The 27894-nt window shown below is 37.3% G+C and overlaps 1 protein-coding gene across 3 annotated transcripts; it reads right to left on the bottom strand.

The window, feature by feature from the left end:
- Window positions 1–321: 321 nt before the first annotated feature.
- Window positions 322–23698, bottom strand: LOC576382 (low-density lipoprotein receptor-related protein 12). Of its 3 annotated transcripts, none has more exons than XM_030975108.1 (11): window positions 23298–23698; window positions 21029–21133; window positions 19869–20022; window positions 12195–12406; window positions 11230–11373; window positions 10532–10896; window positions 9795–9957; window positions 8942–9058; window positions 7940–8041; window positions 6786–6932; window positions 322–6461 (listed from the first exon to the last, which is right to left on the bottom strand). In XM_030975108.1, the coding sequence occupies exons 1-11, from the start codon at window positions 23311–23313 to the stop codon at window positions 5242–5244; spliced, it is 2745 nt and encodes a 914-aa protein (XP_030830968.1). In that variant the 5' UTR covers window positions 23314–23698; the 3' UTR covers window positions 322–5241. The 3 variants fall into 3 exon arrangements, with proteins under 3 accessions (XP_030830968.1, XP_030830969.1, XP_030830970.1); XM_030975109.1 differs by having other exon boundaries at window positions 21038–21133; XM_030975110.1 differs by having other exon boundaries at window positions 21074–21133.
- Between the last annotated feature and the right edge of the window lie 4196 nt (window positions 23699–27894).

Raw genomic sequence — 27894 nt, 5'->3', positions numbered from 1 at the left:
CTTTAAATACACCATCAACATCATCACCATCATCATCTTCGCCACCATTACCATTATCATCATCACTTTCACCATATCACATCATCAGCATCATCATTGCACACCATTACTACCACAAATATTATTGGTAACATCATCATCACCATCAACCTCGCCACGAACACCCATCGTCATCACAACCAACATCACCATCAACATCACCCTACTTCCCATCATCATCATCCTTATTTACATCATTTTCACATTTTCCATATCTCATTTTCTCTATAATTCAGAAAATCCCCTCTTTATCAACTTCAAAGGAAACATGTAGACTTTCAATTTCCATTTCATCATGGTCATTTATATTCATTTTTTACACAAAATTTCCGGGAAAAAACGTTACAATGTAAGTCAGTACGAGACGATGATACACCCTCATCTGTTTCTGTAATATATATATATATAGATATAAATATACTCTTCTATAGTTTCCAAAGTTACAAGAAATTAGGATCAATTAGCCCTTTCAAATGTACAAAGCTCCAGTTCTTTCAAAAACAAAATCATATATATCATAGCAATGAAAAAAGCAAATTATACAAAAGATGTATAAACACAAAAATATATGTTTCCGATTAATAATCACTGTGTAAAAATGTATAAACAAAAGCAAACAACCGTCTAAATATGCATCATTTCAGAAATAAATGCTTTTACAAATAATGTTCAAAGCTTCAGTGAGAATCTCGATAAAGTCAGGGATACAGAGAATAAAACAAGTTACAAGTTGCTGAAGTATATAACAAGAGAAAAGGATAGTGACAAATGAAAGTACTACATAAAGGTTAACTAATATGGGCACCCTCACGCCTCCGAGCATCAACTTTATACCAACTGTTATTTTTGTAAATTATTTTTGTTAAAGCAAACGTTCGGTATTAATGACCAAATAATATCATCCTATAAATCACTCCTGTCAATTCTTAAAGCTTTAAAATCTGATTAGGTAGCTTTTGGTTGGTAACAGATGCATAGCATGAAACTTCTTTCATTTACAGCATTCATAATATAAATCTAAATTACTTTTTGTTTCAATCTGAAATTAGGGTGGCAACCTGACCATGCAAGCCTTTTACAAAATAATCAAAGCAATGCTAAAACAGAACAAATATATCTCTCTTTTGATACCACTCAAAGTACTAGGCATCAAGATTAATAATACTTGGGGTATTTCTATATCAAAAACAAGGTACGTATAACCCTCATATCATATTCTGAGGCAACAGGTGAACACGCAGTGGCCATTTGGGCACTTGCGATAACATTGGCAGTTTTAAATGGTACACGAAAATGTAGATACTAAGTACTAGTACTGCTTTACGAATGTAGATGCATCATCTTCAAATACTACAGCATGTGATTCATATCAATAATATACTATCCTTATCTCACCTTACCCCCGATGTTCCCAACAAAACTGACTCAAGACTGAAGTGCACAATGTATTCTAGCGATGATGAAATCTGCATGTGAAGATTCATTAAAAAAAGTTTAATAATTGCCAAACATTTGATGATTATACACAGGGAACTTTGTGTTAACATAGTACTTTGGGGGATCTTTGAACCATGATATTATGGTCAAACATGCAACATTACAAAACTGGTTGACTTCACAATTTCCTTTACAGAGTTAAGGGAAGCAACAGTTTGGTGATGTTGAATTGTGGAGTGAAATTATTGACACCTCTGTTGCTGTCTGTGACTCAAATTTTCAGTCAGTGTGTGGCTCCTTCCACTAAGGCAGCAAAACTCATGAATTTTGAATTATTTTTGTCAGATTAAACTTAGAAAATCACAATTACATGAAACCATGATTATTACGTCCTTATGTGCTAATTTAAATTAACTTCACAAGATCACTGTGACACTGAATGTTACATTTCATTTTTTTGTTACACTGGTTTGGTTTTACCAAAGTTTAATTTGCACAATAAAAACTGTGTCTTATAAATAGTCATATTAAGAGAGGACAAAAATCCTTTGTAAAGGAAAAACAACCATCTTCAAACAAAAATATAGTTGGTCTATAAACGACTATGTAATCAAACCAACAAAAATATCCCCAAATAGGTTCACAGAAAAGGGATGGTTTAGATGAATGCAGTTTCAGGCAAAAGATTTGAAATATTGTTCAGAGTTTTGCCTTCATTTCACTAAAAGCAAACACGACAACCAAAAGTATAATGCAACTCAATGAATACAGGACAAAATCCCAAACTTCTGGTCCTCTCTCTCGACATGCATACAGGTAATGATTAAGTTATTAACTAGCATAATTGTGTATCACCCATTTTTCAATAGCCATTTCGAATTGTGCCTATCTCTCTACCAGTACATGTATATAAGAGATGAATTATATTTTTGTTCCTATTATGAGAAAAGAGTAAAATGCAAGTTAGTGTTGGGCGAGGCGCAATCTACCATGCCATATATATGCAAGTGTTATGTTTGAGATATATTCTTTACACAAAGGCACCTCACAAATCTATATTTTCTACGAGTGTTTAGAATAATATTGTCATGCGGCTGGCAGAACAGCACAAGCATGTCGCACCTTTCTGCTAAATGAGAGTGTGCACCATTGGGTTAAGCAAAGGGTGGTTAGCAGTTAAATGCCTGCAACTTAAAAAAAAAATCTTTCTAACTCTGGTGGACCTTCGGTATTGTAGACCTTAGGTTAACTTTGCTGAACCCAGATTTAAAAAAAATGGAAAAGAAGATGATTTAAACTTGTCGTTTTAGTTATAAATACAGCATAAATGTCAATGATATTTGTGCAAATAATTTATACACAAAGCATTGCAACGATGAAAGTCAAACAACACACCGGATACTAGTCTTATGATTATATAAAATATCATGATATAGATATCTAGTACTTTTTTCGTAAACACAATTTAAGCGCATTTGATCTCAAGATAAAATTTCAACTGCTTGGTTTTTTATGATTTATCATTATGAAGGGGAGCTCTATGTACACTATGGTTCACCAAATCAAAAATTTCAGCATCAAATAAAAATACTGTATTTCATGGACGATTTACAAGTATCGAGGCCGGTTTCAAATTCCCTGTCAGTGTGTTTGTACTCAAACGAGGCATTTTATCTACAGTTCTACTTCTACTTCTTAAAATGCAACACGTCCTGGCAATGGCTGCTACAGCTAAAGTCAAGGCAATAATAATTTCCAAAGCACTTTAAACATGTATAGACGAGATGAGACACAAAACAGGGCTCGACAACGACAGGCGCCCGGGATACATGGACACCCAATATCTAAGTCCCTCAAATTTTGAAATTTTTACGTAGGGGTCACGCATACAGACTGTAGAAAAAGAAAAATTCCAAACCCCCTGCCAAAAAAGATATTGTTGAGCCCTAAATGATGAGACATGTACAATAGACATAGAAAATTATTTTTAGGTAGCTCTCATCTGATTTTTTACTTTCTTATGAAAGGTCGAGTATGTTATTTTCCATCAGGAGTTGGCATGTCCTTCCGAAGTTACATAAATGACCCACGCAATGGCATAAGGGGGATTTAATTATTTTTTAAATGATGTCAAAGGATTTAGGTTATAGCAAAGAAGGCCTACATGTACACTGCAGAGAAAGTTATCTCAAAATTGTGCCAAAAACGTGCAATGAATCATTTCTGATATTTTTTTCTGCAATATTTAAATCTCATCTCACACATTACATTAGAACACAATGATTTAAACAGTGGGACAAACAGGGCAACTATCTTTAACCTCACTTAAAGGCAGTAAGTCCCTTTTGCAGACTTGTGCAAACTCCATGAAATTCCATGCCGTGGCTCTGTGGTACAGCAGTTGTCTCTTGGCAGTCAGGTAAAACAAACCATCAAGTCGAACTTGTAAAGCGTTTGAATTATATCCTTCAGTTATCTTGCGCAAAATTTTACAGTTGTAGGTTCTGAAACTTCTTTTCACATGTAAGTAATGCAAATCTAGCACTGTTTTCATATTGCTGCAAAGGAAGGTATTCTCAATTCAACAGATATAACGGTCTAATTAAGTACAAATTTTCTATGGGTCTCAAAAATAAATATCTGGAATTAAAATTCAAAATTTGCTAGTTGAAAGCCAATTTTTCATTTGGGGTGGAGGTTCCTAATAATGGACCTCGTCAATATACCACTAGATTCATCGAACTTCAGGTTTTTAGGTCTGCAAAAGAGACAACAAACCATCTTTAAGTTCATAACTGTAAGGCTGATAGAGATTTATACCACATAATAGAATCATTACATTGAAGTATTAGAACCACTTCCTTGGTCTACTTTTTGTTTCAAAATAATGTGTGTAACTGTGTATGGAGTTCACAAAATAAAATCAGATATATAAAATGTTAACCCGCAAGGAAAAGCACCCCAAAATATACTAAATCAAGAGCTATATATATAATTCATACAAAAATTTGAAATTCAAATATAAAAAGTGAGCTTAATCTATAAACGCTTGCCAACCCATTCAGCAGTGGGTCTAAACAAATCAGAGATTCAAATAAAACAAATTGGACTTCCAGAGACAATTAGCAGGTGGTTAGATAGAAAACACCTCAACAGTTCATTGACAACATCATAAGGATATTATATGTGTTGTGGGTCTTCCCATCGGTGTAGAGACTTCACAAAATACGGTGCATAGAATCCATAAAAGATGTGGTCATCACACCAACTTCCCATTGTTTGTTTTTGTTTGTTGCAAACATGAATAATTATTTTTATCATTGAACTCCTCTTTCTGTTGATCTTATACATAACATCCATAACTTTTCCATTTTTGCCCTAGATGATATAAGTTTTGTTTTATCCCTTTGGTTCAGTTCTATAAGAGTTTTACCTATAAATTTGCTGAATGTTCCATTATATGTTCCAAAATCACTCCAATAACTTCCATTAGGACGATAGACCCTCTCCAAATCTTACTCCTTCATTCACGTGCACAGTAACAATTGCAATGTTTTCCTGCGATGGAAAAGTAAAACGTGTACTGGTGAGAAGCTTCGCACATGGCTTCCTAGCCAGATCCCTTATGGTGTCTTTCAGATTGTTTGAAGTGATTCAATGAATACCGACATACAAATCTACATGGTCGAAGCCGCAGGTGAAAGCACATGAAATAAATTGTATTCACTAAAGCATCCGCTTGCTTTGGGTGAGGGTTCATTTAAGTTATGATGAGGCAAGGAGCATAGTTTCATCATCATCATCTATGAAGGTGGAGTCCTCATCATGGTCTAAAGCATGTGAATTTGAAAGATCAATGGGTGCATCGTCACTTCTGGAGCTTCTGGAGCTGGGCGAGGGAGATGGAGGTGGCTGGGGTGAGTTGGAGGAGCTAGGCTTGTGGTCTGAGGCACCGGATGATGATTCATTTCTCTCTGCGGTACCCTGGACCACCGCAACACTCCCGTCTGCGGATGATGTTGAATGGTGGTTAACCGCATTGTCCCGTTCGGGAGAATGATCATCTTCGCTAGTGAATGAACTCTCTTGCGTGTTCGGTGGAGTGCATGTGCCGTCCGGGCCGGCCAGGGTGGGAGGGGTAGCGCCGGTTGGGGAGTTTGCCCCGCTGTTCTCACCCTCCCCTCTATGCTGGTTCTCCCTGGTGCGGTTGACGCGCTGGATGATGTTCTGCAAGCCGCTGCTCGATCGCCTTCTCGTCTCCCCGTCCGATGCACCTTCTCTCTGTCGGTTCGTCACAGAATCCACAATGTTCTGTAATCCCCCTGCTAACCGCATACGACGTATATTAGTTGCCGCCCTGATGATCTCATGATCTCGATGCTCCAATTCCGCCTCTGCGTTTGTATCAGAGTCGGTATCCGTCGTACAACTACTTGCCGTATCACCACCAAGGTTCGGCCTCTCCCGTAGCTCTGTGATTTCTGTATAAGGGGAAGAACCATCATCGGCTGCGTCTGATGACGGAGGATTTTGTTGATTAGGAGGACTAACCGTAGTACTGTCAGTTGTAGAGATTGTGTCCTGAGTTGTGTTTATGCTATCTGGAGAGCTGGGTCTGTTTGCGTTTGGCGGCTGTGGTGTTTCCCCTCCCTCCGGCTGTGAGTTGTTCCTTCTTCTTGAGGACCTACCGGTCCCGTTGTTACCCTCCCCAGCTCTGGCTTGCGCGGCGGCTTGCAGACTCTCGATGAACGCCCGCTGCGCCTCGTCGAAGTGGGGCGAGGACATGCTGGCCGTGTAGGAGGGAGGAGCCTCTCGTCTCATCAGCTCATCCTCTATCTCACTGAGGGGGGAGACGTGGGTGGGAGGATGGGGGTCGCTGTGGTACAGCTGGTAGAGCTTACAGGTGCAGCTGAGGGCAGCTATAAGCAGGAGACCACACACTATGGAACCAACTACAGCTGCTGTGATCACCTTAGGGGACATTGCTGAATAGGACAGCGATAAGAAGAGAAATGAAAATCATGTGTTTAGTACCATCTGCTAAGGTAACGCATGAAAAACTCATAGCAGCTCAGAAGGGGGAATTTTTTATACAACAACATCTTAAACATTTGGCATACATTCAGTATTGTTTGAGGCATTTTGGTATCAATATTCAATACTTTGGGCTTTAATACCAACAACAAAAAGTTTTTTTCCGTGTAAGCTGACTCTTATGACTACCGGTGCTTAAAAATGTCAATGACAACATACAAAACATCCTTAACCAGGGATACATTACATTTAATTGGGTCATAAAGGTTACTTACGACAATTCATTTCATCTGTGTTGTCTGGGCAGTCTACATTGGAGTCGCATATCCAGTTCTCCTTAATACACTTGCCCATTCCACAGAGGAAGAGGCCATGCTCTCCACTACATAGCGATGCAGGGCAGTCCAGTTCATCCTCTTTACCTAGAAGAATTATGAATAAGTTCATTGATCATTAATTTTGTATTTTTAATTTAATTAGTTTATTAAAAAATCAACATGACATGCAGCTCAAGACCGATATTGTATGTTTTACAAAACATTCAGATATTCACAATGTAATAAAACAGTGTCAAAGTCAAAATACAAAAGCAGTACAATAAAATAACAATGGCAACATCACACAGTTTGAACTAGATAAATGGCGCCATACAAGTGCTGTGGATCATCATCATCATCATCATCACAGCAATATCATAAAAGATTTAGAAAAATATATCAAAGATGCGGATAAGTAGCCACCAAACCAATCAAGGCAATGTCATTAAATATTCAACACTTCAGTGTGAGTCCCATTCACATTTGGGCTTGTTCATTGTAAGATACACAGTCTATTATACAAATATACACTGCCTTGAGAGGTTGTGGTTAAAACTATGCGCAAGAGGTGACTCCAATAGTACTATTTGCTAAGGGGCGCAGCCCCGAAGCAAATGGTACTTTTGGAGTCACCAAGGCCCATAGTTTAACCAGTACCTCGAATAGAAGGCATGGTATATTTGTTTTATATCCTGCATCAAAAATTTATTTAAAAAAAAAAAAAAAAACATTTTTGAGAAACAAATTTTTAGAACAAAAAAAATGTCAATTTTTATCTAGAAAGATTTAAAATATTTTGTTTTCATTAAATTAAGATTAAAAAAAAAAATTGATTCAATTCAAAAAAAAATTTCACATTTTTTTTCTAGCTCCCAAATAGTAAACCAAAATAGTACTCTCATATAGTACTTTCTAAAAATAGGTCAAATATTTCTGGTCATGTGACGAGCTCTCAACCAATCAAAAGCCAACACATTTTTGATGCAGGATATAAATTCAAATATGCCAAGTTTCACTATATTCATGTACGCCAAGTTTCACTATTTTCTCTATCACTTTTTTGTTGAGATCCAGGTTGAGGTTGAAAGCAAAACGTTGTTTAAAGCACTGACCTGAACAACGTGGCTGACCGTTGCACCTCTCCAGACTGTCGTAGCATTTCAATGGTAGATCAGAGGATGTAGAACATGGTATGTCACCCTCTGGACAACCATCTGTTGGTCAAGGAAAGAAGAAAATACAGAGGTCAAAAGACCTAGATCTACTCTTTCAAGACTACAGTTGCATTTCACAGAAAAGCTAATCTCAACACATAGATGAATGAATGAAAATAAGTAATGTTCTGGGGGTAAACAGACACAAGTGTGGGCAAAACCGCCCCTACGCATACTTACCTATGCAATAATGTATTATTCTATTATTGCAAATTATGTCCTGAAGTATGTTAAACTTTAACTTATATGTATTTTACTTTCTTTCTTGAATTACTTGGTGGTCGTATGCCCACAATTATACAATTTCAACACAACTGGGCCAGGAGTGTCATTTTTGACAGACATGGCGCATTATAAATGTTCACTATTATTATTATTATTATAAGCAATACAGAAATGAGAAGTGTACTACATTATCAGATTTCAATTCGCCACAAGATTTTTTTGTTTAATCAGTCTTCGATCTCACATCAGTGTGGGCCATTACAGAGGTCTAGAACCTATTGCTGGAAGTTTATTGGGAAGCATATTCCTCATCATGTTCTGCAACTATTTCTTTTCAACTTCAAATTCATGTCAAGGACTTCAGACTTTATCTGCAACTGTTCTCTCTAAAGCATTTTTTTCCTGACTCTTTTCTGACATCCTACCATAGGAACCTGATACTTACTGCAACCTTGCTCTTGCTATCTCAATTATGATCTTTAGATAATATATTTTCCTTCAATAATGAACTATCAAAAAATGTAAATTCTGTAGATTTGTGACCATGATTTATTCATCCCTTGAGAAACCAATGCCAGGAATGGTTAGAAGAACTAGTGGCATGAATGGCCTGCCATAGTTAAGTCCAACTTAAATTTGATCTTAGTCTTTGTGAAACACCCTCCAGATACTTACTGCAACCCTGCTCATCTTCCCCTCTCAGGCACGTCATCTTGCCATCACAGCGCTCATTCTCAGCATAGCAGTTGCTGTCTGTTGCACTGCACGTACGTTGATCATCGATGCAATCACCTGATGCAAAACAGAAGAATCATGATACACGTCAAAGCTTTGTTTGTATGCATTTCTTTTGTGTCCATACAAACACATCATAAAAGTTTACCTAATGTGACTTTGGTTTATAGTGCAAAGCCTTAAGAACAAGTTCAAAGGAGATGTATAACTTAATCACTACCCTTCCCCTTTCTGCAGTGTAAATCACAGTCTAAGATTCGGAGACAGTTTGTGTTTTAAATCCAAATCAATCAACTTTTCTTCTTCGATTAGCTTTTTCATGTAGTTTTATGCAGTAGTTAAGTGTTTTACATCACACTGTCCTTTAATGGGATTAAATACAGCAAAATGATAGGGCTGCAGTGTATTTTATAAAGAAAACTTAGCAATAGAAATGGCAACAACATCCCTATAAAGCCTATCTGCACTAGTTTGACCAGGAGGGATCTAGTCACTGACAGGTGGTTATCTCATCAACTCAGCTCTCAATTAACATAAGAAAAAGGAGACCCTGGGGGACCAACGGTCACCGCTTAGGCATTGTTTTCTACATAGAGGGCCTAAGTAGTTATAAGTAGTGCAGTGGTGCTTTACATGAATAATAATATTCCTACATGTAAGTAACATTACTCTTCTTCTTCTGCATCTGTCTGTCTCGAAAGACAATAGAATATTGCACTAGTTGTACTTGTAACATTACTCACAAACGTAATAAATGCACAATGAGGACGTTGAGTCAACTGTCCCCTCTTACCTTTACTCTGGTAGGTTGCATTGAAGCCAGTGTTCCCAGAGCTGCTATCAGTGATGAAAGTGACATAGAGACGGTTGCTGCTGCCCTCTATGACGGCCGATGGATAATGAGTACTGCTGTCAGGGCTACTTGACTTGTAGCCATAGTAAGTACCAATGATGTCCTGAGAAGGAGAAAAATAAGCATGTTCACGCGTTGTGCTCGTAATCCAAGAAATTCGTACAAAAGCCATAGGCCCCAATTCACAATGGAGGTTTAAATTTAATCTATGGTTTAAACCCTCATTTGCATAACCCATGGTCTAAAATTAGCGCTACATAAGCGTACCTTGCCTTGAGCGGGTCTTATATTGGACATCTGACTGTTCTGCGCTCATTTTGCGCTAATTTTAGACCATGGGTTATGTAAATGAAGGTTTATAACCATGGGTTAAAATTTAAACTTCCTTTGTGAATTCGGCCCAAAGAGAATAGCTGGGCTAAGAAGATGTTTTTCTGTTTAGTGGCATTATGATATTGCAGAACAGAATCTGTATACAGTATTTTAGGTTTTGATCATCAAAGAAAAGAAACTAATGATTGTGTAATTTGCATCTATCTTAAACAAGCAAAGGATAGTTATGTTCAATATTACTGTCAACATGAATCATCCCAGGCATCATCAAAATATTTGAAAACTTTGTTCCTATTTGATTTCAAGTTGTGCCATACGCATCGAGTTCACCACCACCAACTCACAGCTGATATGGAACCACCATCGTAGACAGTCACGTAGTCTCGAAGGTAGCCCTGCTCGATGTCAAAGGCCACGAAGCGCAGCTGGATGATGTTGCCTTCGGTCACGACAAGCGTCCAGCGGCAGTCCAGGTTGTTCTGGTACTGGTCCGGATAGTTGGGGGAGGAGAAGGAGCCGGACGGAGGGGGCATCTCGTGGATGCAGGTGGCCTGGCAGCCGAGCTCGTCCTCGTTGTTGACGCAGTCCTGGTTGCCGTCGCACTTCTTGTCCTCGGGGAGGCACTGGGACGTGATGCCGTCCATCTTCAGGCAGTAGATGGTGTGGGGCGGGCAGTAAGGGATGCCCGTCACAGGAGAAACAGAGGGTACTGGAAAGAAAACCAAATTTAGCAGAAGTCAGTAAGTGCTTGTAAATTTTTTTTTTAGTAGTCCTAGTGTCATTTTTGGGAATTGGGAATTTAAAACATACTGCAGGTGCATTAACTTGCAATTGTAGGTTTTTAGGACCGCGTTTCAAGTACAACCGTTTTATCGGTGCGGAATAAACTAAGTATATATGTCTTATCAGCAGTAAGGCTTCTGGGTCTAACTATAGAAGGCGTTCAGCACAGGCAGGTTATGCCCCCTCCCCCCTTCCCCCTTCCCCCTCCTCCTCCAAAAAAAAAAATATCCACCACTGCTTGCATTCTATCTTGTCTTACCTGTCTGGCATACATCGACGGACTCATCACTGCGATCCCCGCACTCGTCCATATTATTGCACAGCCACTCCTTAGGAATACATCTGTGGTTCTGACACAAGAACTCCAGCTCTGCATCGGGGCAAGAGTCCATATTTTGTTGACCTGTTGATTGATAAGATAACAATAATTATAATAGTGAACATTTATAATGCGCCATGTCTGTCAAAAATGACACTTCTGAAAAGTGGAAAAGAAGGCATTAACAATATTAACAATAACCAGGATTTATATAGCGCTATATATGAAAGACTGTCCCTAAGCGCTTTACATATGTTCATCCCGGTTGTCAGATTCATTCAGGCAAAATGTGCACCATGTCCACTCCCTGGGGAGTATTTCTTACATATGGTCACCATGAGAGCATATGGCAATTACTAACACAAATGCTTTTGTCATCCTACCAGCTCCCCATTTCACCCCTGGGTATGGAGTGGGAAATGCAGATTAATGGCTTCATGGAGAACAGGGGAGTATTTCACAAAGACTAAGGTTGACTTTAAGTTGGACTTAACTTTGGCAGGCTGTTTATGCCACTGTTTGCTCTCACCATTATGATACTATTTAGATCCAATTTTTCCCTTCAATAATGAACTGTCCAAAAATGTAAATTCTGTAGATTTGTGACCATGATTTGTAAGTCCCTTGAGAGACCAATGCCAGTAAATGGTGAGAGCAAACAGTGGCATGAACGGCCTGCCATAATTAAGTCCAACTTAACGTTGATCTTAGTCTTTGTGAAACACCCCCCAGTATTAATACTTACGAGGCTACCATGGGAAAACAAGACATATCATTAGTGGTAATAGTACAGTCAAACCTGCTTTAGTGACCACCTGTCCACAAAGACCCCTTTTTGTGTTTCCCTTGGGCGGTCGCTGTAGACAGGTTTGACTGTAGTAGTAGTTGGCCATCAGAACACCTACTTTTATAATAATCCAGCGAGAACCCTTTCCCAGCTACTTGTTCGTCGGATTGAAACCTGATGAGGATGTCCTTGCTTTCACTAGTCGGGTCAGAGATGTACGGGGACGGGCGCTCATATCCACAGTACGTCCTGATGGATTTCTCCTGGATTTGAAGCTTGTCTGATGTGCACTGTGCCCCGTCCGTTTGCTCGACATTGAATGCTTGAAAGCTGAAGAAAACAAACAAGTGAGGAATTCAGGAAAATGTCACTTAGAATTACATGTACAGTACTTGTATTTATGTTTAAGTGGGTATATAGAGGGCAGCACAGTTTCTCATTGAAACACATACATGTACTAGAGGAACCTGCACATACTGTAGAGACCATCTGCCCATCAAGACCACTTTTCTTGCCTGCCACAAGTGGTCTTTATAAATAGGTTTCATAATTTCATTTTTAAGTATCCTACAATACAATGTAGAAGAAATTCTAGATTTCTGCTCGGAGTTCAAGAAAAATAAAAAAAATAAAATAATTTTGCTTCCTAAAGAACAAAATTGCTTTACAAATTTGTTAGCCCTTAAGGGGATTGCATGACATATCAATAACTATTTTTCATAGTAAAATAAAATCATTACTTGACAAAGCCCTACTTGTAGGGCAAACATTTCTAAAACAATTTCTACGTGCACAGATTTTTGTGTACCCTACCATGTGCTTTTACAGTAGACGTAGATGTACATGGCGACTAATTAAAGGTGAATCATTACCATACAGTGCGAGTCAAAAGAAAGTTTACACCTAGAAAATTGCTAATTTTTTTAAAAATCATCTATGAACAGTAATTTATTATACATCTCATGAAAGAGTGTTTCATCCCAAATCATTTGGTATCATTTTTGTGTGGTATGTGTTCACGCTTGGATGAACAGGAGGCATTGTTTGAGAGAGTGCAAAAATCGACTTGTGCCAAAGTTGCTTATCTGATGTTAAAACAAAACACAATTGGAATTTGGGTATTAAATCTTTTTTTTTTCAGATCCAAATAACATCCCGACAAAATTAGACATGCCACAGATATCAAATATCAACGAACATTATTTTGTGCGCGTGTGTGACTTTGCTTCTGCATGGAGCATTTGCAATGTATTTCATTTGATACATTCAATTCATTCTCTCACTCCGCTAATCCCAACATAATACATGCTGTAGGCATCACTTTGGCGCAAGTCGATTTTTGCACTCTCGCAAACAATGCCTCCTGTTCATCCAAGCGTGAACACATACCAAACAAAAATGATACCAAATGATTTGGGATAAAATACTCTTTCATATTAAAGGGATAGTTGAGTTTTGTTTTCAGACCGCAAGTGCCTTCAAAGTGCATGGTTATTGCTCTTATTCTTATCTATGACGTTTATAGTGCCCTTTTAGAACCAAAAATTGCTATGAAGGTAATTTTAGACCCCAAAATGTGTGAAACTTAGCCAATTACCAATAGACCAGTTCACGGTTAGCACCTTACTGCAATGACCCCAAATATCCACAGATCTTCAAAACATGAAGAGGTCCCACTTTATACATTTTGAAATAATCACTCCTATAGCGATGGAGGTGCTTTTATAAATAGCCTTTGTTCCCCCTTTTCAAAGAATACTTTCACCTGTGTACCATGGAGTGCACTAAATGTGCATGAATGAATAATGTTACATAACATTCATGAGCACGTATCCAGCATGAGCACGTATCCAGTATGTATCCAGTATTTCAGCACGTATCCAATATTTCGTCTCCGTGTATTTCAAAATTTGTTCTGCAATGACCTTTATCTGCTCATGCTCAGACTGCAACCGTGAACTGGCTTATTCAGCTCCACTTTAACAAAAACACGGTGACTATTAATTAATTATTTCATTGAAAATAACAATACATGAGCCGGCTAATTGTGGGTAATATAAGCAACACGAAAATGCCAACAAAAAAGCCAACATCGACATTGGCTGAAATACTATTTACATGTAAAAGGCGTTATTTCGTTTTTTCAACGTTTTTTTCAAATTTTTCAAAATATCTAATATTTGTGGTGGTACACAAGTATTAGAAATCGTTATATTTCAGCCGTCTCTGAACCGATTTTGATCAAACAAAGATGATTTTGTCATTTAAATATTATGTTCTTTCAAATTTAACACTCAGTTTTTCATTTTCTCACAAAAAATTATTTTGTGTAGCGCCCTCTGCAACAGAACTCAACTATCCCTTTAAAGATGTATAATAATTTATTGTTTATAGAGGATTTTTTAAATAAATAGCAATTTTCTAGGTGTAAACTTTTTTTTGACTCACACGGAATACTGTAGTACTGTATACCTGACTTTTACACATGAGATACAAGTAAATACATATGGAAACATACAATGACTATGTCAGGACATACAATTACACCGTTTTTGTTTATACTTCATTTGGTGTGATGATATACTGAAATTCAGTACAACTTCATGTTCTCTACTACAAGTGTACATTCAACATAGAGATCACATATCAACATCTCATAATCAAACATATATACCGGTAAGCTAAATATAGACACAAAAGTGCAGTTTTCTATCACTTCCTCTTCCTTCTAATGAGACTGTAGTGATTTCCCCCTCTTTATCCCTTCCTAAAACATTAACCAGGAAAACGATCAGATCATCTATTAAAGCAGATTGACTTACGATAACAAATCACAAAATCGTTTTCATTTAAAATGTATGATTGCCTGTAAATGGAATTTTAAAATACACATGTACAATTGTACATGTGTATTAAAAGAGCTGTGCATGTACATGTATGTGACATTTTCTGCACACATAATATTTGCTAGACTCCCTATTACTGCATAATTCATGATAATTGTCAATACAGTTCTTCATTCTGTGAATAACCTTTGATTTAATGCAGACGTCATTGGATGAATATGGCTTTCTGCTTGAATTGGCCTTTACAATTCTCTATTTACAAAGCCTGGAACGGTTTCAATACTGATATTGTAAAGTTTTAGAAGAATTGAGGACGTTTCACTACCATATTTGTCTATGAGTACTATACACATGTACATGTACATGTATTTACTTGTGATATAAACCCAAAAGGGAAGTGCATGTAAAATGCATTGTCACTGCTAGAATTTCCTGCACTCCTGGTTTAAATTTGTGACTGCACAAGTAAATATAACGTGTAGACTGATTACATGTACCTTATTAAATAAACAGTCAACAACTAAATTAGTCATACTCCTTGTAAATTTGATGGGTTTTTGTTTTTCTTAACTTAAGAATGAAAAGTGGACAGGTTGTCAGGGCCTTTGTTGCATACTTATAGATGTAAGCTTTAATTTGTCACACTACATGTACAGTGTACATGTAGTCCATGCAGTTAGGCTTTCTCAATTATAACAGTAGGGTAAAGCTAAGACAGGAGCATCTTCCTGTGGACTTTAAAATTAAAAAGAAAAGTGAATTGAGATAAAGCAAAGGAGAGAGAGAGAGAGAGAGAGAGAGTCATTGTACTGTTTAAAAAGAGAAAGCACACATGAAATTAATCATGGACACAAATTTGATAATACCAATGTTGAATATAATGTCACCCACCCCCCTCCATTTTGTTCTCCTTCATAGTTTACCTTACCAACTGAGCACCAAAAAAGAAAGAGTCTAACACTAGGGCATATTCAATAACCAGACTCTTACACAAGACAGAAAAAGATTCAGGGGCGTACTGCACACTCTTTGAACTTTGGACTTGTGGTGGTGCACCTTCAATTTAGTTAAGCAGGAAAATGATTAAAATAACAATAAACTCCAATGTCAATCTTTCAAACTTTTGTTGACAGTCTAGAAGCTACTGCACCTTTTATCTATTGTACATGTAGCATGTGACAGCCACTACAGGTGTATGTACAGTATACAGTATTGTAAAAAAATATGTCCAAGATAGACTGCATGGAATGGTGGTCAAAGACTCAGTATACTACCGTAAAACCATCAAATTTTATGTGCTTGAGTGGACCATTTTTGTAATGTGATAAAATTTATTACATAAATCTCTGTTTCTTACATGTATGTACAGTACATGTATCAAAGTGCCTCGTTACAAATTATTGCATTTCCTTTTATGAATAATTGTATTTCAATAGTCAGAATGCGAATTGCATGTACCTAATGTAATAATTCGCATTCTGACTACTGAAATACATTTATTCATAACAGGAGAATAAAATAATTTGTAACAAGGCACTAAAGGTACTACAGTGTACATGATGTATGTCCCATTTGCAGGTCAAAAAATGGAAAGGTTAAATTCCAACTGCATTTGAAAGACAATAATTGTTTAGAACTTCCCTCAAAACGAAAGGGTTTGAAACTGGCTTTTTGTGGGAAAATAACGACCATCAGTTGTCATATTGCAGTGGGTGATTGCAATCGCCTAAGTAATAGTGTGATTTTCAGACCCTTGTACCAAATGGTTGTATGTTTTGTGCTGCCCAAAGATTGAATCAGTTTAATTTGGGTCATTACAAGTAGTGGGTTATTAATGTAGACAAATGGTCATGTACATGTACAGCTCATTACAGTGTATATTTTACCAAAGAAAACAAGATGTCAGTCAGTCACTCAATAGTGTCTGACAGGAGAGTCTAGAAAGTAAACAGGTTCCCTTGCATAATTTGAATACTAGGACACTGCTAATGTTTAAATCTCACAGATAGGACATACATGTACATCACATACATTACATGTACTCATAATTCCTGCAAAGTTCTATAGAATTTGGTGTTGGTTGCAAAAAAGACATAGTATCTTTAAGAAAGATTTGTGCATTAAATTTCGTTACATTACAAAAAATGGCCAATTGTTTGTGAATTATGCAGTGGTTCATACGTATGTATTCACGAAGGTGTCATGCTTCGAAAAAAAGGAATCACGACTGGAACAAACTGAAATTATTGATATAAGCAAAAGACTCATGCAGTGAAATTTATGACCCTTATCAATCTGCAAAATGTTCAAATCACAAAGTTTCTAGAACGTGAAATTGAATTTCTAAAAGGTCCATATTTTTTAAAGTACATGTAAATAAACCACAATATATTTTGGGGAAATTGCTAAGTTTTGCCATTAAAAAGAGCCATAATTTAGCAATTTACAACAATTTTGTATCATAATATTTCTGGTTTCACAGGATATCAATGTTTCAGTTTGTTTCCCTGCAACACTTTTGTATGCCTATTGTAAACAAGATGTTAGGAATGTGAGCTAAGGAAATTGTAGGAAAGTACCGGTATGTAAACAAGCAAAGTATACATTTACATATATGTAAATATTGGTATACTATTACTAAAGGTATCAATAAAATATAATATGAGTGTAGTTTAGAGCCCTGCCTGTACATACAGAGCTATTACTGACTAGCATTTTGGAAAAAATATTGACTAAAATGTATTTGTACATCATGAACCGGAAAAAATGGTACACAACGTACGAGTACAGTATAAATACTCAAGAACTGGAAAAATGTCCGAGACCAGTTTAAAGGCAAAGATCAGTTATGGTCATGCGATTGTATTGTGAAAGAAACGTTGTGGAATTGATCAGAAAAGGTTGATCATCTAGCATCTAGCATCTGCAAGGTTCTGGAATCATCAAAATGATAAGAAATTTGGCCCATTCTTCTTAAAGTTACAAGCACTATACACAGAAAGATGTATATGGGACTACCCTATATCTATCACAGACCATGAGAGAAACAAATTTACCAAATATATGAATTAGTAGGCGGTTTCCCAGCAAATTTTTTATCATCATGCTATTAGTCAAAACATATTCTTTCACATGATTGGTAATGAGAGCTTCCATTTCATTTTTTGAAATTGGAGCGTTTCCAATACTGGTCTTTACCTTTAACATTAAAAGGAAAATGGGAAAGAAAGGCATTAATTTGAATCTTACCATTCATGTACATGTGCAATCAAACCTACATTTACCTGTAAGTAAATCTGCACAGAGGTTTTGGCCTAGTACATTGTACATGTACACACTGTTCTGTACAATAAAAGCAGTACATGAATTCTACATTGTGTACATTGTTAGAGGACTTTCTGCCACCATTTATTACATTTGCGTAATAAATGTAAATGTAGTCCCAAAGTCATATTGTACAAATAAAGTTGATTGGGCTAAGTTTAAATGGAAAAATAAATTTAAGGGCCAACCCCCGGCCCCCCCACTCCGAGAACGGACAGACCCCATGCGTGTTGCCAAAATATCGGTTGGAACATGCATATGCGTACCCTAAATAACACTGAGTGGGGGGCCGGGGGCCAACCTGAGATTCAGAGCTTTACAATTTTCTAAATCATTACCTCACAGATCCTGCTGCTCTGATATTTCTCTTGGTTTGGTTGGTTGGTTGTTGATGCTGTTTTGTTTTGTTTTAATTTTGTAGTACTGGATACTAATGTACATTATTGCTTGTACATGGTTGTACTGTACATGTATATACATTACATTCTAGGTCACTTTCAGTCTGGCATTGTATCAAACAGTTTTCACTTTCTATTTACATTTCAAATGTTCATATTGATAAATAACTTAATATGAAACATAAACCAATTTCATCCACACTTTCATTTCAAAAATGATAAATTATTTTCACTTGAAAACCCCATACATGTACATGTACGTATTGGTACTATAAGGATTGATTCACATTGCATATATTGAATCAGCAAATAATATTGGTAAAAACAAGGAAATAAAATTTAAAATCAGTTTCATGCACAAATATTAAACAGTGTGCATGTCAATGAAAAAAGAAAGTGCATTCTCTATTTGAACAAAATAATGAATGTACAGAAACTAGTAGATGTATAAACAGAATTATTGCACAGACTACAATTCTCGCTATCGCCGATACCCCCAAATGCACGGATGTTACATGCTACAGCTACAGAGGGGAAGATAAGTTTGAAATCAAAGAATAATTACAAAATGATGGACATGCTGTCACATGCAGTGGGATTCCCTAAGTATTTCTTCTCAAACAATCCTTACAGACACACCTAAGATATTCCATTTTTCAGATTCGGGTAGTGGGACCGCCGATTACAACGCTAAAATGTGATATTTAAAGATACATTTTCCATTGCAAATGTGGTTCTCCAGTGACTCTGCCATGTTATTGTATGTGTGTGATTTGTGATATGCTGTTATGCAATGTATTTTAAAGGGATTTTACCATGCATCCAACGGACCGGCCGAAAACTGCCACCAGCCCCCAAAAACCCTCCTTTACTCTACATGTATTTTTGTGATTTATAATTTCATCAAAATAAATAAACTATCATTATTATTATCACTATTTTTATTTTTTTGTTATGATATTAATCATAATAATAAAGATAGTAATAATAAGACATGCATGTACAGTCAACCCTGCTTTAGTAACCACCTGTCTACAAAGACCACCTGACTACAAAGGCCACATTGGTTTTTTCCATTGAAAATGGTTTCTCATTGAGACATGTACTAAAGGAACCTGTCTACAAAGACCACCCGTCTTCAAAGGCCACTTTTTGTGTTTCCCTTGGGCGGTCGCTATAAACAGGTTTGACTGTATATGAAGCAAAGGATTAAAGTAGGCTTACCTGATTGTCACAACTTCCCCAGGGTCATGAAAAATACGCCACTTGCACTGGGAACCAGGAGGGTATTCGTCGGGGTAGTTAGGGCTGGTTATCGTCCCTCTCTGTTCGTGTCTGTCTGGGTCGTATTCTGGACATGCTACTTGTACTAGGGGAGCTGAAACAGATAGAGAAAGACATGTACATGTTAATGCATCAATGATCATTATTATAAGCTTTATTTGGCAATATTATAGCAAAGTACTTTTTACTACTTGGTGTCTTACTCAATCACACCTACAGTTTTAAACCGTATTTTTCAAACTAAACATTATTTTTTCTTCAAGTTTTAAGCCCAACTGTACAAGGCTATCACATTTTTTTCTTAAAATAGTATAAAAAGCAATTTCACATGGCTTATTATGCAGCTATTTTTGCAAGAACATGTGTGTAGAGGTCTATATGTGCATGTACATGTAAACATACAAATCGTATCCGGACACCTACATGTACCCCCTGGACATCCACCCCCAGTCAACTACCCCCTAGGGCAGCTACCGCCTAGGACAACTACCCCCTAGGGCAACCACCCTCTAGGACGACTACCCCCCAGGACAACTACCCCCGGACAACTACATGTACCCCCTGGACAATTCCCCCAGACAACTACCCCCTAGGAAAACTACCCCCTGAACAACTACCCCCTAGGACAACTACCCCCCGGACAATTCTCCCAGACAACTACCCGCTAGGACAGTTGTCCGGGGGGTAGTTGTCCTTGGGGTAGTTGTCCTAGGGGGTAGTTGACTGGGGGTGGTGATCCGGGTTGGATGTCCAGGGGGTATGTACATGTAGGTGTCCTAGAACCCTCATGAAGAAGAGAAAAAGGAGCATTAAATACTTAATTTTCATGACTTCTTGTAGTACATACATATTGTATAAAGGAAATCTGTTCCCAAATCTACAGCCAGGGTAGAGTATACCAGTACCTACAATGTACAGTAAATCCCTAAATTGAATATTTCCAAGTCACTCAGCAATGCTACATGTAAAGTACATACATGGTCATGAATGTAACCTGGATTGTACTTCAATAGATTTGGTGATTCTTTTTGCCCCATGTACTACAGTGCTAACTACAAAGTTTGTTTAATGGGAAGCTACAAACATGCATAGTTGCCTACATGTAGTACCAGTAGTATTGTATTGTCTTCTGTTCAAATCCTTACCGGTGGAATACACAGTCTGCATGAATGATGGAATCAATATCAGGAAGAATATCTGCTGACCTGCATAAAAGAAAAGGAAACAAAAATCAGGGCTTAAATTAATCCAAGGCCGCCAAGGCCATGGCCTTGGATGCCCCTTTGATTGGCCTCAATGCCCCTCTCATTGGCCTTGGAGATTTGTTGTGCCCTTTCCCATTTCCCCCATTTGTGCTTTAATATAGGAATGTGCCCTACATAAAAGTGGCCTTGCCCTAAAAATGTTGAAATTTAAGGCCTGAAAAATAGTACAATTGCTTCTTAATAATAATCTTAAATCTACAAAATATATGTACATGTACATAAATTAAAAAACAACAAAAACAAACATTACAGTACATTTAGGCTACACGTATGTAGGTCTCGATCAATATCATGATATGCATGTACATGTACATTGTACTAGTATTGTACATGTACATGTTAGATCTGCATGCATACTAAACCTTAACTGTGCATTTTAAGACCTTACATGTATCCAAGTTACATGTAATGTGTTAAAACTTAAGAGAAGCATACATGTAGATGTTGAATAGAATGTGTGAAATATGTAACATGCAATTATGTGTACACACAAGTAACATGACAAGTGTTCAGTCAGGAAAATACATGTATTGCATTTTTTAATTTTTGTGTGATGCATTTAAAATTCGGAATTCATTTCAGGAAATGTTTTCATGCACATGCAGCCACAGGTTTATGTGTACATCATTGCATAGGGCCTAGACCTCAGTCTAAATGATTCTAATGCAAGTATACATAAGTAAACATAGATTTATGATTAAGGCAAAAGTATATCAATATCATAACGATAGTCATAATAATTATGGTCTATAGTATTGCCTACCTGCAGTTAGTAGCCTAGTATTAAGTAAAAAATGTTACTTTTTTGTTTGACAGAGTAAGTTAGACACTGCACATACATGGAACTTGTCTTTAGCTTACAATTTTTGTAAGTTGGCGCCTAGCCTAGTCAACATGGGCCCTTCAGATTGGCTAACGCTGTTCTCCATTCACCCAATGCTACGAGATATTTGTGCGAGGAGCAAGCTTGCAAATTTCCGTTTTTTTTTCGATACCAAAATTATATTTCAGTCAAACCCTGAAACCCTCCATTTGTTATGATTTTTTCAAATATCTCAGAACAAATTTCACTTAAGTTTAAGTTTTACAATTCTCATTTTCGTCATCTTTAAGGTAGAAATCTACCTGTACAAACTGGAAATTTATTCTGAGATGTTCTTTCATTTTTCTATTTTATGTGTTTGCAATGCTATGTGTGCGTCAGTTATGAGTGAAGTGCTTCTTCTTTTCTTCTTCTTCTTCTTCTTCTTCTTCTTCTTCTTCTTCTTCTTCTTCTTCTTCTTCTTCTTCTTCTTCTTCTTCTTCTTCTTCTTCTTCTTCTTCTTCTTCTTCTTCTTCTTCTTCTTCTTCTTCTTCTTCTTCTTCTTCTTCTTCTTCTTCTTCTTCTTCTTCTTCTTCTTCTTCTTCTTCTTCTTCTTCTTCTTCTTCTTCTTCTTCTTCTTCTTCTTCTTCTTCTTTCTTCTTCTTCTTCTTCTTCTTCTTCTTCTTCTTCTTCTTCTTCTTCTTCTTCTTCTTCTTCTTCTTCTTCTTCTTCTTCTTCTTCTTCTTCTTCTTCTTCTTCTTCCTTTTGAGTACAGACCTAATACAGAGTATTATCGTACTATACTGGGGGTGTGTGCAATCTCTGTGGAGTGACGTAATATTACGTACTACCTTTGCCATTGAACTTAAGTTGCGCATAAGTTAAGTAGGCCCTCTCTCACTTAAATTCAAAGCCACTCGAGCGAATCGGCCAATGAGAGCACGTAAACTCACAGTAAAGCGCTCAATGCGCACAGTTCTTTGTGCACTCAACATGCTGAAAAGCGTTATGCATTAGAAAATAGAATATGCATTTATTTTAAAAAACGGCTTAAGGACAATTTATTTACAGTCTAGCCTCTAGGAAATAAACATATAATACACCATTAAGCAGTTTAATAAGTCATTTTCAATCGTACACAAACTTGTTTTTTTTTAGTTGATTTCAAATTCATGTTTGTTTGGTTAATTCATCAATTTATTAATTTTATATTGAAGTTTTGAACAATTAATACTATAGGAATAACTAATGAATGAAAAGCCTGAAACCTGTATTACTGAGAATTTTTGAGAATATTCTTACCATTCAAATGGGCCATGTTTGACGAAACTTTGAACTGTTTACTATTGCTGATCCAAATCTAGATTACTTCTAAGTTTGTTGTCTTTTTGTAGTTGTACCAGTCCGTGTCTGACTACAGGCGGCGGGTCCTCACATCACGCGGCGTTGCGAAGAAGCTCCGTCTATTCTGTGATCTGTCTCTGTTCTCGGTTTTAAATTTAACTCCGATCCGCTGTCATATAAATTATTCACTACTTGTTGAGAGAAGGGTCATCTTCATAAAATCCAAATGACAACAGTGACGATGTCCAGTATGTCATGAAAATAATATCAACAAAAAATTGCCTAAAGACGCCGGTCATAACATGGTCACGAAATCATCTTCCGTGTTGTGTCAATGCATTTTTACACAATCTTTTTTCTGTACCATTAATATCCCCGTATATGACGTCATGATTACTTTACTAGTCTTTGACAGAGACTCTGTTTCAGAAAAAGAGTATGCTAGTATTATGATTTCGATATTTGCGTCATTCCCCCGGAAAAGTACCCCCCCCCCGGAAAATTACCCCCCCCCCGAAAAACTTCCTCCAAGGACAATTACCCCCAGAAAAACTACCCCCAAGGACAATTACCCCAAAAAGTGCCCCCGTGGACAATTACCTCCGGGAACAATATACCCCACCCCTGAAAATAACCCCCTATATAGGACAACGTATACCCCCTAGGACAATCAAGAACAATCACCCCGAGGACAATTACCCCCCCCCCCCGAAAATTACCCCCACCCCTGAGTAGGGCCTAGCGGATAGGGCGGCGGCGTGGTCAAGTCGTCTTCTAGACTTTTCTTGTCCTTTTCCCTTGGCTATTCTTTCCCTTCTCCCAGTTCTCGCTCAGTTAGGCAGTCACGTTTTTTTACCATTCGATTACACTGATCCTTATGTGGGGGGAGGCCCCCCCCCCCCCCACTCAGTGTTATTTAGGGTACGCGTTTATGCTCGTTGCCTCTTTTTGAAAGCACCCCCTATCTGAGGACTGCCAACATTTCCGAACCCCCCTTTCGCGGGCCGTTTTCCTGCCGTTGGAGACCCCCCTAAATACGGAAAAATGCTCAATGTACCCCCCTAAATTCGGAATAATTTCTCAGGAGTCCAAAGAGATGAGAGAAAAAAAGAAAAACACCCCCTTTTTAAAGAAATCTCCGGGTGAAAAGTTAAATACACCCCTTTTTTTACAATTCTCGGGCCGGACTTTGTCGCACGAAAAGTACCCCTTTACCGGACATTTTGGTAACAGCGGCATGCAGTCATTCCGACCCCAAGGTGGGGGGGGGGGCCGGGGGGAGGGGAGGGGGTTATGATAATCGTATTATTCATTATTTTGTGATCTAAGTGCCTACACTCCGGGTATTGAATTTTGCTTATTTGCGAGATTCAAAAGTTTGAAACTGAGCTATTAATTTTGATACACGCACACACACGCACTGATGAACGAAAAAGAGAATGAAGTTGTATGCGGTTAAAACTTAAAAATAAAGGCTATGTTAGATGTAATTCATCGAGCGGTTGCGGCCCTGTTTTATACAAACGAAATGGAATATTCGTGGATCGAGGTAAATCCACACACAACCTGTCCGCCTCAATGCCTCTGCCCATGCTCTGCCACTGCATCCAGTCCGCATCCATGCAGTCTGCCTGTGCCCCCCCCCCCCCCCCATGACTGTGGAACTTCATGCTCACCCCAATCCCCCCCCCCCCTTCAAAGATAAAAAGTAGAGCCCTTGTCTTAGAAAGGGGGCATCAATCCATCTTATTACAAACAAAACGTAGGGATGCTCGAGTGTCTTAAAATCGGACATGTTTACCGGCAATCATCTCATCCTAGCCTTGCCAATACTTAAAGCTTGAATATCTCTGTTTGGGACTATTTTCAAAGACTATCAACCGGACTCTCCTCGCTCCTCTACAATCGCCCTATGAATAATCGTACCAAAACGATTCGCACCTTTTGCTTTTGAGATTATAGTACATGTAATTAATTATAATTATTTGTCTCTCTAGCTCTCACTCCTTTCTGTTTTTTGAAGAAAACTTTAAACGGAGTGTATTTAAGAAAAAATATGGTAGCTTCAATGGTTCAATCTCAAAACTATCTACAATTATGTTGACTTGGTATTAATCGATCGCCTCCCTCCATTTTCAAAAAATCAAGAAAATTGCCCTCATAAAAATTATGGCACAAAGATCAAATGCCCCTCTATCCCACGTTAAAATATGTCTCCACCCTGTCCTCCCGGAATGAACTTCCCCTTCCGGCCTTTTTGATTGATTTTATTCATTGCAGTTTTCCTGACACTGAGACTGTCACAGAACATCTAAATCAGCTATTGCTTTTGTAGACTCGGATGTTTGATGTCTACCAGGCAAAACGTGCCCCCGTCCCAAGTCAAAAAAATCCCGGGCCCTCCGACGTGGTGGAGTTTGTGCACTTATTGTAGTAAAATTACCCGTTGTCTAAATAATTATATTAGTTAAGCCCTTCCATGACAAACAGATGCCTTTTTCGTTTACCGGTGGACCTATTCCTTTATAGTTTGGTGCATGGGCCCGTAAGTTTCTCAATTTAGGTCTACATTAGATAGTGTCATAGTTCTATTCTTGTCTTTTTTATTCTCTATAAAAGTTATAACTTTAATTCTCAAACAGAGATGGGCGTAAGAGTCGGGCAGGAGTATTCGTGCTTAGCCCCGGAGAAATCTGAAAAAACCGTCATGACCTCCTCATTGAAGAGTTTTTTTTTGGTATAAATCCGCCAGTAATGTTTTTTTTCTTCCATACGGGGTGCTTGAAGGGATCATATAGCTAGAACATTGATAACTAGGCACTACTCCAGTCACATCGTGTGATTTTCAGTTTGAACTCAACTTTGTCCTTGGTAATTTCTAAAATTTGCGGGAAACCTTGAAAAATCTAAATGTTGTGTTTTGGTTTTGTAATAAAACCAATTAATTTTGTCTGATCTTGAGGTTGTCGTATAGGTCTAGTAATTTCAATTCCTTAATAAAAATTGGCTATTGGTCTGATTGATTGATTTTTATTTGCCAAATTTCCCAACATACAACAATTATGGGCAAGAACAACAAATCAAAATTAGGCCAGCTTGAACAGGATAGCCCACAAAAGCTCGAAAGCTTATTTTTAGTGGAGTCCCCGACATTATGTCATGTACAAAATTAATAAGTTAAAATAGTAATATTTACAGTCAGATAAGAAAAAAAAAATATATTAGATGATAATGATGATAATAATAATAACAACATTAAACTGATGCCTGATAGAAATGATAATAAGTATAAGACAGAAGAAGAAGAAGAAGAAGAAGAAGAAGAAGGAGTAGAAGAAAAAGAGGAGGAGGAGGAAGAAGAGGAAAATGATGATGAATATGTTAAGTTTCTCTTTTAAGTCAGTTTAAAATAGAGTGAGATATTGAGCCGCGATATAGACATAATTTTATTTGATTTAGACCTAATGCCTTCTTTATTCGACATAAAAGGTTACCTACAAGATACAAAACTATACAAATATATTATGCATATTATACATGAAACCATACCAAAACAATATCGTAGACCTCTTTCTGAAATATATGGCATGCACAAGGCACATATAAAACACACAGAGCACAGACCAATACTATAAATACCAAAAACAGAAAAATGAAATGTACAAAAAAAATTTAAAAATGTAATAGATATCTTATGCATTATACATAAAAATCCAATAATTTAGACTAAGAACCTCATATATATTTGTTTCCGTTACCTGCTCAATTATTTCATTTCATGGTAATTGTATCATTTGGTAAATAATGCCAAATGAATAAAAAAATTAAAAAAACACGTTTAGCTTCCTGCCTTTTTGAAAATTAAGGAGGAGGACGGGAGGAGAAGGCCCTTTTCTTTTTGCTCAAAATGGCCGCTCAAAATGGCCGCTCGGTGCATTTTTCCTGACAGTCGGGCTTTTTTTCAAGATGGCCTCCAGTATTATTTTTTTAAATTTTAAATATAAAATAGATCATTTTGGCAGCATGTTTTGTCATGTTTTAATTCATTGAAGAACAGAAGACAAAATAGGAGGCGGCCCCCCTCCCCCAAAAGGAAACGGACGGGGACGCTAAACATGTATATTTTTTTTACATGGTCTAACATTGCATTGCCCATTGCTATTTAGCGTCCAAACTCAGAATGAGCCCCGAAAATGCCATTCCAGCCATATTTTTTAAATAAAATAAAAATAAAAAATAGAATTTAGAGCTTTCACAACAAAAGAAAGACATATTTTTGCAATATTTATTATCAAAAACAGTGTATTTCTAATGTGATATGTAGCACTTGTTTGAAGTTATAACAATGACATTGTCGATCAAAATCCGGGTCAAAATCTCAATCACATTTTGACATATCAAAATCATTTATACTTAGTAAAACATGTCGTAGATGAATTACTTAGGTTTTCTCTAATAAATGACAGGGTACTGTGCTTAATTGATGTGCTCAGTATTAAAACTAATCCGATAATCCCTTCAAAGAAGTTTATTTAAATTCTTCTGTCACCTTCAC

Source organism: Strongylocentrotus purpuratus, unplaced genomic scaffold, assembly GCF_000002235.5.
Source record: "Strongylocentrotus purpuratus isolate Spur 01 unplaced genomic scaffold, Spur_5.0 spur5_scaffold_8, whole genome shotgun sequence".
NCBI lineage: Eukaryota > Metazoa > Echinodermata > Echinoidea > Camarodonta > Strongylocentrotidae > Strongylocentrotus > Strongylocentrotus purpuratus.
The sequence above is the reverse complement of the archived record's forward strand: the minus strand, read 5'-3'. Positions and strand labels throughout refer to the sequence as shown.

Coding starts and splice junctions, on each gene's coding strand:
- LOC576382 (XM_030975108.1), bottom strand. Junction 12,407..19,868: donor GGGGAAGTTGTGACAATCAG/GTAAGCCTACTT, acceptor TGTTTTCTTCAG/CTTTCAAGCATTCAATGTCG. Junction 11,374..12,194: donor CTCGCTGGATTATTATAAAA/GTAGGTGTTCTG, acceptor ATCAATCAACAG/GTCAACAAAATATGGACTCT.